We start from the raw sequence: 12,445 nt of genomic DNA, 5'->3' as shown, positions 1-12,445 counted from the left end.
GGGGTGGGGTGGGCAAGCTATAGCTGCAGGCTAGAGCCTGGGCTGTGCTGGGCTCTTCTTGGCTGGGGCTGGGGTTGGGGCAGGCAGCAGCAGTGCTGGGAAGGGGCTACAGAGGGGGCTGCAGCCACCTCAAATTTCATCATAGCCCTGCTCCCAGCACTGCCACTGCACACCTGGCACACCCTGGCTCTTCCCAGTGCATGGATTAAGCCGGGGGTGTGCTTGGCAGGTAGTGATGCTGGGAGTGAAACTATGGTGAAATCTGGGGTGGCTGCAGCCCACCCCCCAGTGCCACCACCTAGCCTGAACCCAGCCCCCGCTGAAAAGAGCCTGGCACAACTCTGGCTCCAGCCTGCTTGCCTCGCGCAGATCTGGGATGCACATGCCCCTCCCCGTGCATGTGCAGCTATAGGAGCTTCCCCCCAATGGGCCACAGCTCTGTCCCATGCCTGGCCCACCCCTTAAGTGATTAAAAAAAAATCATTTAAACCTCTCATGCTTTCTGGAAAAACTGAAAATTGATAAAGCGTGACACAGGTAGTTGAAGCCCCGGTTTAGTTCTCTCAGTCTTTCGCAGTGATTGCTAGACTATGAAAAATTATGCAAGGCAGATTATTCATTTTTTAATGTCACATATACAATTATTACATAGCTCAAAGGAAATAGCTTGGGTCACTACTTTATCCAAAGGAAAGCATTCTTAAGAGTTCTCTAACCTTTATGTGGCATTCCCAGTGACATACCAGTTCCACACAGTGTGAGTCCATGTCCAGGTGTGGAAGTAGAGTCTAAATGCAAGTGTGGTCCTTAACTAAGTCACAGTAACAAGCAAAGTTATTTAAAACAGTACAGCCAAGATCCAAGTGCTGTTCTGTGCCTGTATTATGATATACATTTGTGAAAAATCTGTGTACAGGCATGCATATAACTGCATACACAGGAGATCCAAGACAGCTATTAAAAAACCTAGCCCTCAGCAATATAGAAATGGAATTTAAAATATAAGTATGGTAATAAGCAGGATAAAATTGAAGAATGCCTATAACATATGGTCTGATGCATTCTGATTAGAAAAGAATTCTAATTGGAATGCTCCAGCATGCTGCAGCGTCTCATCTATTCAGCATCCCACATTTCAAAATGGCAGTGGGGGCATTTTAACGAAAGCTTGTCAAATAAGCTTCAGTTAAAGCACCCCCGCCACCATTTTGAAATGCAGGATGCTGAATACAAAAGCGACTGTGGGTGTTTTAATTAGAGCAGCTCCTGAAAGCTGCTCTAATTAACCCCCAACTCCCCACCACATGTATACACACCTAGACCATCTTTAAAAACAAACAAACAAACAAACAAACAAACAAACAAACAACACAAAACACCAATGAGTCTTTGGTTTCTGTGGTCTGTGGTATCTATAATCATTAAAGCCACAAAGTTGTGATTTACTGCACAAAAACTGGATAATAAAGTATTTCTGTATTTGCTAGTTTGCAGATGTACAACAATATTGTATGCAATACTACAAATAAATAAATAAGACACGGACATAGAAAACATCTACCTTGTGGTGATTGTGATCCACCAGCCCTCCAATCACATAGGCTTTGGTTTCATCCAGTTCATTCAGTATATTAGGGGAATCTGAAGTAAGATATGTCAAGTCTTCTTTCTTCATCAGTTCACTATAGTGCTCTGACCTAATGTGGATATCCTTTAAGACAAACAGAAGTTCCATGTTGCACACAACTGAACACTGTACAGGCTTTTAGTATAGTCAGGCATTAGATATAGCCAAAAAATGTATAGATGCAAGCTGTCAGTTACTGAACTAGCAAGATGGCACTGGTGCAGTATCAGTGGAATAGTGTATTAGCCAGTCCACAGAGTGTTTTTCTCCTTCACATCCCTGTTTACACTGCACTATACCACTAAAGCTTAGTATTTACCAAGTCCCCATCCCACCATTACTGGTCCAGCTTTCAAATAGTAGCTTGCAAATAGGTGCCAGTTAGCTTTCTGGCACCCACATAAAATTACAAGAGGCAAGGTTGATCTCTTATGATTCTCCCTGGAAACTTATATAAGCCCCTGAAGACTAGCATCTAACCCAAATTTTTATTTTCATAAATGGAAGCCAGAATAAAGCGTTCAGCTCTTGTCCCTTGCTTAGCAGGACAGGTTTTGGCTGTAGCTACAGAAAAGCAGTCACAAGACCTTGCTGCTCTATAACAACTTACAAACAGAAGGTTCTGGCTGGGTTGCCAGGTTACTGGGATGTTTACCATGTGAATATTGGTTTAGTTTAAGAGGACTGTAAGGAAAAACAAGCAGAAAGGATAAAAAAAGGCTTAAGATAACCAACTTTTTCACAAATACTTGAGATACCAGGGATATCAAGGATTTTAAATGGTCTCTCTTTCAAGAATAGTAAGCTTTTGGTGGATCCACTAAGGGTCAGCATCTGCCTGAAGGTTTCTGGGAAAAAAGGCTTATCAAAAGCTACCATTCAGTGGATGGTAATCTTTGGTAAAGTTGATGTAGTTTTATCCTCTCCCTTTAACTACTTTACTTTCTTTCTACTATACAAGTAGCACTCTGCTCAAAAAAAAAAGGTTGTCACTGTAGACCACTGTTCAGAACTGAGGTGTATATGAAGTCAATAAACGCCTACCCTTAAATAGCTAGTTCAAGCTACAGCTTAGTCTATTACTTTTATGAAGCAAAATTCATTCAAAATAATTAAAAACCATTAAGACTTAAGCTATTATTTCTAACACCACCTCTGATGTATTAATAAACACTTGAAAAAATGCAAGTAACCCAACCCACCTTAAAATAGAAGATAATACAGTAAATACCAACTTATCCAGCTGTTATTACCTTCCAGTTGACCCATCCTTTGTCATTTTCATTCATATTGTTTTTCAACTGACCACCATGGCTGGTCAAGTAAAACTTGGAAGAGAATAAAAGAAAAATAGTGCATAAAGTCCAAATTCCATATGCTGCCATGTTTCCCTAAAAAATGTCTCTCCTTCTGAAGGGTTACGTCAAACCCTTACTGATGTCAGTAAGACTATTCTTTGAATGAGCAGTTAAAGGTACAAGGGCAAAAGCTTTTATTTTTGTTTTCTCCTTGCACTGCAGATAGAAAACTAAGCATTAGTAGGTTGCTTAGAAAAGTATACAAGCATCTGGCAGTCTTTACAGTAAAAAAACAAACAAAAAAAAACAAACCACATGCTCCTTCATGTATCTAGGCATGTTTACTGAGCTTATTACCAGGAGGATTATTTCTGTAGTAAATACAAATATGAAAAAGACAGTGTTCTAAGTTAATTGTTCACCTGTTGCGGCAAGGGTTGCCTCTCTTGCATGTTCAGAGCACAGGAAGTGCTTACATACATTACGTGTTGTACATACCTGTACAGGATGCAAAGCTTTGCGGTTTTCTGCATAACATCTCTGAATTTGCTTGTGAAGCTTCTTGACATCCTGCAGATAACACAATTATACAGTCCCCCTCAGATAGATCACCACAAAATACTTTACAAGAGTCAGTCAGAAGCTAGAGAGAGAAAAAGGAAGCTTTTAAGTGGCAAAACAGGTTCTTGGTTGGGAGAAAAATCGGAATCTTAGAAAGGAAGAAAAAGAGATAGAAAAAGAAATAGAAAAAGAAAAAAAAAGTAAAAGTTGCTATGAGCAAATACACAGAAACATCTGTGGCTTAAGATCACATTCTTTAGTCAGCTTTGCTTCACATTGTTCTAAATCAACATGTGATTAAATGTAAGACTCAACTTATTCCCAGGAATGGAACATATTTCTACCATGCATATTTTAACTGTAACATTCTTTCACCCACAAAAACCTGAGGTACTTCTACATTATATTTTTTAGGACAACCTGAAGCATCCATAAATAATTTGAAAAATTTATTTTCACTTCTCCATCACTCCCCCATGAAAACCTAGATAGTTTGTATTTAGCGTGACTCTAGAAATCATTATTTTGTTAGTCAATAACACATTCCATTTAGGACTTCAGAGTGTCAAACCAGCAGTTTCAATTTTGTCCAGGAACTTACTACGTAACTAGTGTCACTGACTATTAACACTGTGCGCTCTATTTGACTCAACAAGCTGCCAGACGCATTCCGCACTAACTCCAGTTTAAGAACCCTTGCCGTACAGCTGCACATAAAGAACGCCACAGCAGGCTAGTCCTGAGGGCCTAAAAATGAGAGCTTTTATAGAAAAACTTAAATCAGAAAGAAAAGGTACTACCTACAAGTAGACAGAGAAAAACTTGCACATTTAGCTCCAGTTCTTAATTCACTACTAGACCTATGTCTAATACATCTTTAGTTTGTGAATCTGGCTCACTTAGCCAGACACAGTTCCTTGACCTTCTGATTACTGACCACCCTCCTCTCAATCCACCTTATTCCAGTCATTTCTGGGTTAACCAGAAGTCATCTTGATTTTAGCTATCCTCACATTCATTAAAAAAAAAAAAAAAAAATCAATTTATTTGGTCCACTTCACCAGCTACCTCTGAAGCAGTTGAAACAGATGTGAGCATCATCACGGCTGACTATGTTGCAACCCATGGGCCCCTGTGAACTCTGCTAGGGGCAGCAAGAACTACTTGAGCAGGAGGCCTAACAAAATGAGCCTTTGCAGTACCTGCAGAATGAGCTCCCAGAAAACATGAATGGCCTGGAATTTAATGGTTGACATGATGTACAAATTACATAAAACAGAAGTAGTTTGTGTTCTCAGATGCAGTCAATTTACAAGACCATGTCTCCACAAGAGTAGCTGCATTTCTAGCAAGTTTGGACAGAAGCATCTTTTGAAGACTCAACATTTAGCATGTATGTTAGCTGCTTAATGTATGAATTCATGTTGTATAGCAAACATTATTCCTGGACAGAAAAAAATTGAAAGGACTGTCCCCACTCTCAGATCATGCCAACAGTAGTACCATAAAATGCCTAAGATTTTTGCTTTCAATAGCAAAATTTAGTTTACCTTTAATACCATTAGACTGTCAAAACTGCAGTCTACAATAAGGCGAAGGTTGCTAGGAACAATATCCTGACGCATACGCTTTCTGTCACTCCCTTCATTGTTAGATTCTGGTTGAGACTGACGTTCTAGTTTTCTTTTCTGGCGCTTTTCTTTTCGCTTCTGCCTAAAAAAAGAAGTAAAAAAAAATAGTCAGCTGTTCTATATACTACAGCTCCTGGGAGATAAAAATATACTTGAAGAAGTTAAGGAAGAACATGGAGCTGCCCCACTGTCCTGTCTAGTAGGGTAGCCCACCATAATGCTTAGCAAAGGGGACAGCTCGAAATCCAACTGGAAGTAGACCCCTCATCTTTCTTTGTAAAGTCATGGGTATATTTATGGCACTAAGTTGTTTGGGTTAGAATCTACTAACTTGATGGAAAGAAGCTCTTCCATTTCAAAGGGATCAGAATCAGGTCATATATGCAAAAAGGAGTAGGAATACCAGAGCTGATAGAAACCACTCATTTTCAAATTGTTTTTCTCTCTTTAAAATATGCCTGTTTAAACTAAAATCTGAAATGTTAGCACCTAAACTTATTATAATCTTTAAAAACATTTAAAGAAAAAATAAACATGCTAAATCAAGCCTTGCAGGGTGCATGTTTTTCTATATCAGAAAAGGATGAGAAGAAATTACTAATTTTGAGGTCAAGTTTTATACAATAGATCCTGTAATGTATGAAGGGTTTGATGTGATGGGGGTTCTGCTACTGGGTGCAAGAGCCAGGCAAAGACACCACAGGCAGGTTACACCATCACAAATTCGTCAAGGTCATCCACAGGGCACATCCAGAAGTCTAATTTGATGCAAATTATGAGCAAAAAGCAAATTATCTAGTAAATAAGAAAAACATCATTCACCATTTTCTTATGTTTTGAAAATGCAACACGAATAAGAATCTGAAAATATTAAACTACAGCAGTTTTTAAATAAACCTGTCACAGGTAACAAAAAGATGTACAGTCAAAGCTGCTTAAGACATCCACAGTTAAGGCAGCAAGCTCTTTAACTCAAGAAAATGGTGCAAACCACTTGCTATCTTCCACTGACTAAATATTGAAGGCACTGTCTAAGCCATGTTAAAGTGTGGCGGCTCATCAGTGCAGACACAGCATGTGCTTACCTTACAGAGCAATAGCTGGGTCAGTTACAACATTGACAGGCTCAGCTAATCATTCAGCTGTTAATCACTTTCACGCTTGGTAACAGCAGGCTTGAAAGGGACAGCTTCTGGTCTGTGTCATGGCTGCTATTAGCATGAAACTAACATCAGCCACAAATGTGACAAGTTGTTATTTTCAGCACTTATTCCAGTCATGTCTGCTCCTGCAGCCATATAGCCAACATTGCAGCACAGTGCTCACAGGCCATAAGGTTTAAACCCCTGTATGAATAACCAAGCAGAGAGCTGTTTGTCAAGTAGACCTGCTATAACTGACTCAGACTGTACCAAATATAGTTTAAAAGGTCTGCTTTGTAACTGCTACACCATGTAAGTTTACTACATCAACCAACAAGGACACATCTTTCACTAACACTTAAGAAGCTCATTCCAAACAGCTGCTGTCTGGGGAAATTATTCCTTGGTGTACAGCCAACATTTGGAGAAATCAAAAGCAGCCCTATTCTTCAATCCCTTTCTCTACAGAACGTTGTAGAAAGTGTGTGATAACTTACCACTACGGTCTTATTTTGAAAGACCACGAGCCACCCAGCAGCATTGTTTTGTATTGTCAGAGAGGAAATCTGCCACTGATGTTTGGTTTTCATTGATTAGTCAAGCAGAGCTAACAGCCAGCACATGCATTGCTGGTTCATACAGAAGTAACAATGAACATTACTTCTCCAAGGCAACTATTTTGGCCAATTAGGGAAAAGATTTACAGGTTCTGAAAGGCACCCCCCGTTGGCTTTCATGGCAAGTTTAGAAACAGTTGCTGCACCACAGGCCTATTGGGAGTGAGGAAGACGCTCGTCAAAAGTTCCTTGGTCCTCAGATAGGACAGCTGAGGACTTATCCCATGTTTCATTTGTTCAAACACTGACTTAAATTCTGGGATTTTTTTTTTGCTGTACACAGCATTTATGCACAAGTTCTGCTTCCCATACCTAGTTATTTTTGGAATTCACCATGCAGAAGAGTCACAGTTCAAACCATACCTACGCATGTCTCTCTGTTCTTCCCACTGTTTCTGTTTCAATAGCTTCTTCCTTTGTCTCTTCGACATAGTTTCAACACACTCTGTCTTGTCTGGTCCCGAGTCCTCTCTTTCAATTTGCTTATCATCTGAGTTCACCTTTTCCCCTGTGTCAGGAACTGTGGGCTGCAGATCCTCTGTTGGCCCTTCTGCATTTTCTGTTGGTATTTCTGACATTTTTTTTCTAACGGTTTTTCCTGAATCTTTTCTTAAGAATCAGGATCAGCAGAGTAGGTGTTTCATGAAAAGTCTCTCTCAAGTCTGCCACTAAGAAAAAAGAATGCTGGATGTTACAGAAATACTCTGAGAAGCTTACTACAAATTAGTAGCATTTTAAACCTATTATAAATGCAAATTGAAACAAAAACATTAGACAGATTTTTACTCAGTGCCTTGGCAAGAAAACAATTAACAGAAAATATAGTATGCATCATTACTGCAGCATTCAGTATACTCCAAAAAATTCAGTGATGCCATCTGGAGCTAACCAAGAGCATATTTTAAGCAGCGGGGGAGGGCAGATCAAACTGAGTTATGACTCAGCTTATAGTATTTTGTAGGTATCTAGATCAGTTGAATATTATCCCTATGTCCATGTGGGGGACATAAGAAACCATGGAAGGATTAAAATTGCAAAAAGGTGGCTCAGGTAGTTCAGGGATTTTTTGAACAGAGTTCTCTACTGTTTAAAAAGATAGGCTATTTAATGCAGATCTCACAAAACCAACATTTGCAATAAACTAGGAGTTTGGACCCTTCATGTTAAAAATAGAGGAGAGAGTATTACAAGAGGCTGCCTCTAGCTACTTTTCCAAAGGCTTCGAGTCAGTTTTGGGGTGGGGGCACGGCATTCAATTCTGCTGACATATTTTTACTTCCTCCCTCCGCTACTGATTTCTAAACAAATATTCCCTTCTTCCTTACTGCCTCCTCTGCTGCTGCACAGAAAGGGAACTACACTGGTATGAGGAAAAAGATGCCACTGCTGCTATGCAAGCAAAGTGCCAGCAAGTGCAACAAGAAAACGCTGCAACACAAAAGTTAGTGCTTTGCTCAACCTTCTAATTACAGTAACTTTAAATGTCACTGATAACAGTGAAAAGTCATTTGTTGGCCTCAAACAGGTGGTGTCCCTTTACGGACAATCTTTGTACCGTCCCACTTTTAGCAACCTGTATGGGAGCATTCAGGATACAAGGAACCAGGGTGGACTGGGCAAGGCAGGAAGGAACAACCAGTCCATCCCATCACAAAGCACCCTGGCTGCAGAGCTGCCCTGGACGTGACAGCGATGGCCCCCTTGCTCTTTTGGGAGAACCAGGCCTGGGGCAGCTCCTTAACACTGGGACAGTCTATGCATGTCCCAAATTCAAATACCTAGGGAATTTTTCCAATCTCTGCTCTCTCCTATTCCTGATGATGTGCTAGTACGCCCAAAAGCTTGCAAATAAAGCAAGGAATTTGTTTGCAACTATCTAGCTGATCTAATAGACCAGTGGTCTCCGAAGTGGGGTGCATACACCCCATGGGGTGCACAAGACTATCCATTGGGGTGTGGGAAGAAAATATTAGAACTTCTATTTATATTTATTTTGTATCTAAGAAAATAAGAAAGAAATTAAGCTTTACTAATATTTAATAAACGGATTGACACTGGCGCCCTCACTCGGTCTGTATGTCAAATAAATAAATATACATATATTGGGGGGGGAGGGTGTGCTCAAAAATTTTATACTGATAGGGGTGCGCAATCAAAACATTTTGGAGACCACTGTAATAGAACATATCACCTCTTCCACGAGTTCTGATTCCCAAGTTCAAAGCCACGTGCACCTCTTGGGGCGGGGCGGAGAGGGGGAAGGGAGGAGCCCCCAGTCAGCGCTGCGTTTCCTCACCAGCACTCGGAGAAACCCCGAGGGTCGCCATTCCGCCAGGCACCGGCACGAGCGAGCCGCACAGGTCCCGCCGCTGCCGGATCCCCGAGGGCAGGCCCGAGAGACCCTTTATGGCGCGGCCCGTTACACACATGGTGCGACACACTGGAGACTCCGCTGCACTACACTGCACTGCCCCCTCCCCCGATGGACCCGGCTGCCCGCGCGCAACCCACTCCTTCCCTCACTCACTCACCGGCGCGTGGCCCCACCAAGACTCCAAATCCCGGCGACGACACGGGCTAATGTCGTCATTGCTTTGCGCCGCCAGCGAAAGGCGGGGCCAGCACGCGCAGGCTACAGCCCCAGCACATGCGCAGATGTGTTGCTCGGTTGCTCCTGGCGCGGGGGTGGGGTTTCGCATGCGCAGCAGGGGCGAGGTGGTGGGGCCGGTAGCGAGTTTGAGAGCAACAGAGGCGACTCGGGCTGCCCCTAGAAGGGAAGGGTGCGGGTAGGGCATTCATTTTAATATAGGGATACTGGATAACGCCCCCCCCCCCTCCGGCCCCCATTTTCGGTTAAAAAAAGTAACCCGAAATCCGCATTTTTCTACGATTAAAATGAAACATCACTATATATCTATATATATATATCACTAATACACACACATATATATATTCTAGCTCTGTCATTTTTGCAATGTGATTCTAGTCTAAGTAAATTAGAAGTTCTGTATTTTTTGTCTCACCCCAAGCTTGACCAGCTTGGAGTTAAAAAAAAAAATGTGACCACTGCTAAGCCATTTGGGGATCTGAAAGTCAAACTATTGTTTCTGATTTGTGTAGAATCATTACTAATAAACATGGGACAAGGTAAATGCTATTTTCAGCTATAATTTTGCAGCTCTTTTGTCTTCACTGGAACTGTAGTTAAGGGCAGATAGGATGCTGTTCATGGAGTTTAGCTCAGTGGTCTCGAAAGTGGGGTGCGTGCACCCCAGGGGGCGTGTAAGACAATCCATTGGGGTGCAGGAAGAAAATATTAGAACTTCTATATATATATATAAATATACATATATCGGGGGTGCGTGCTCAAAAATTTTTTACTGATGGGGTGTGCGATCAAAAAAGTTTGGAGACCACTGGTTTAGATCATCAAGAGACAAAACTGGCATTTCAGGAGTATGGCTTAAATGAATGGTCCCACTGAAGCCAACAGGACTACTCACTGGCCATAGGGCAGGGCACTAGTCCTGATTGCTGATGTAGAGGAGGTGCCAGCGGCACCCCACAGTGTTTGGCACCTCCCTCAGCTCTCAAGGGCACCAGAATTGCTGGTTGCACCTCTGCACACATGCATTAGGATCTAAATTAAGGGTCCTGTGAGAATAGGCAAGAAGAAATAGCATTCAGCTCTCTCTCTTCTAGCTTCATTGGCTCCATAGGATTAAGAAGAGTGAAAGTAAGAAAACCTTATATTTATCCATGGGTTTTAGTGGTGTGGCTGAGTGCATACACAGGGCAAGAGGTATTTTTACATGGTCACATTCTTCAGAGTATCCCACGTTTCAAAATATCCATGCCATTTTGCCCTTTAAATTGTTACAGTATTCACATTTAACTTATACAAATTACATTATCAATTCATCCTTAAATCTAAAGCACGATTACTCAATTGGATTTTTCTTCACTGAAGTGCAAATAAAGATATTTGCCCAGCAATGTTAAAGAGACATATAAAGTCAGCAAACACATCAGTATGTGTTACCATAATATCTTTTTCATGTACATTAATGCTTGTCTCAAGTTTCAGTGGTTCCAGATATACACAGCCTTCCAGCCCTAGTGTTGGTTTCAGATTTGCTTCTGCTATATTAAAGTCACAAAACTGTATAGTGTTTCCATAGCAAGACATTGACCTTTAACTGATGTTAAATATGTAATAAATATTTGATTTCTCAGAGATCCATATATTCTTCAAAAATCTGGATTTACATTTGCTTATGCTAGTATTTATTTTAAACCTTGTCATGTACCTAGAATTACATACAGAATCAAACTATTTCAAAACCATCACAGTCCCAATAGAGAAACCATCATTTTCACTTGGCCATTAAGAAGCTGCTGGACAGTTGCTGGCAGAACCCTATTTGCTTGCTTGCTTCATTTTAAAGCAAAACAACGTGCACAGGATTCAAAAGGACTTTTGCTCAGGAGCGTGAAGCTCCTTAGACTTTCAGATTAACAGTTTTTCTCACTTACCACTTCCATTTCAAATCCAAACCTATGCTTCTTTAACCAGTCACTGCATGCAACTTTTCCTGAACTGGAAGTTGTCACAATGCCAAGTGATGACAGGGTAAATTGATGACCCAAACAAGTGTAAATGGTTAAAAATACAGTTAGACTGATTCAATTTTTCTGATACTGTCCAATGTGAAGTGTTAAGAGATCAAGTTTCCTTGAACTGAAGTACACTGAATATAAAATGCAACACAGCAGCTTCCTCAACAGCCAGATTAAATAAAAACGAGAAAAAAATTAGCAACTAAAAATCATCAACATGATCATTTAGTAATAGGTATGCCTATAGCATACCTTGGTGATTTTGCAGAGCAAGTGGCAACACAATAAGAGAAGAAAAAAACTCACTGGAGGTTCCAGGTTTATATCTAGAAATCACTCTCCGTGACCAAAAAGGCTAGGTGAACTGGATTTTAGCCTGCCGTTCTAGTGGGGAGCACTTTGGGGTGCTCAGTGTGAGCAGGCTTTACTGTAAATAATGCTTGTAAATAGTTCCCTAAGTAGGTCATCTAACCATTTCACCTATCTAGGCCTGACAGCAGGCCACAGAGACTGCCCAGATTGGATCCTCATGACTTAATGTTTAATTGTATTGGGTCAGTGTTTTCCCTAGGTTAAGACTACAGTTTTGTAACTGTTCTGTTGCAGGTGGGGCTGACTATGCCTGAGCAGAAGTGAAGCTCTGAGAGACAGGGAAAGAAGGTCCTAGGGTGGATGGGAAGAGAAGGTCCCAGGGCTGACAAGGTGAAAAGGAATGGTTTCAGGGCAATTCGAGTCCTCCAAGTGAGGACAGGGGGAATTGGAATGGCATAATAAAAACTGTTTGTTTTGAAGGAGCATCCGCTGTGCTGCTTGGGACAATGGCACTCTGATAACCCTCGTCTTTTAAAGAAGAAAACATCTCCCCTCCTTCCCAGGAGCTGACTGAAAAAAAGGAGCTCCCTGAGGTGGGGGTGCTATGGATCACTGGGGAAGCCAGGGACTGAGAAGA

At 41.3% G+C, this 12,445-nt stretch overlaps 1 protein-coding gene across 1 annotated transcript in view; it reads right to left on the bottom strand.

Moving 5' to 3' along the window:
• The window catches only part of TRMT10A (tRNA methyltransferase 10A), a 33,137-nt gene extending 23,653 nt beyond the window's left edge, over positions 1-9,484 (bottom strand). The window contains exons 1-6 of the mRNA XM_019526540.1: positions 9,408-9,484; positions 7,240-7,544; positions 5,037-5,199; positions 3,424-3,495; positions 2,881-2,955; positions 1,562-1,711 (exon numbers count right to left, since the gene is read on the bottom strand). Of these exons, the coding sequence (XP_019382085.1) occupies positions 1,562-1,711; positions 2,881-2,955; positions 3,424-3,495; positions 5,037-5,199; positions 7,240-7,454 (675 nt within the window). The 5' untranslated portion in view covers positions 7,455-7,544; positions 9,408-9,484. The remainder of the gene's footprint in view (positions 1-1,561; positions 1,712-2,880; positions 2,956-3,423; positions 3,496-5,036; positions 5,200-7,239; positions 7,545-9,407) is intronic.
• Between the last annotated feature and the right edge of the window lie 2,961 nt (positions 9,485-12,445).

The sequence above is a fragment of the Gavialis gangeticus genome, unplaced genomic scaffold, assembly GCF_001723915.1.
Source record: "Gavialis gangeticus isolate Ggan-Ray unplaced genomic scaffold, GavGan_comp1, whole genome shotgun sequence".
Taxonomy (NCBI): domain Eukaryota; kingdom Metazoa; phylum Chordata; order Crocodylia; family Gavialidae; genus Gavialis; species Gavialis gangeticus.
This window is presented reverse-complemented; position numbering and strand designations above follow the sequence as displayed.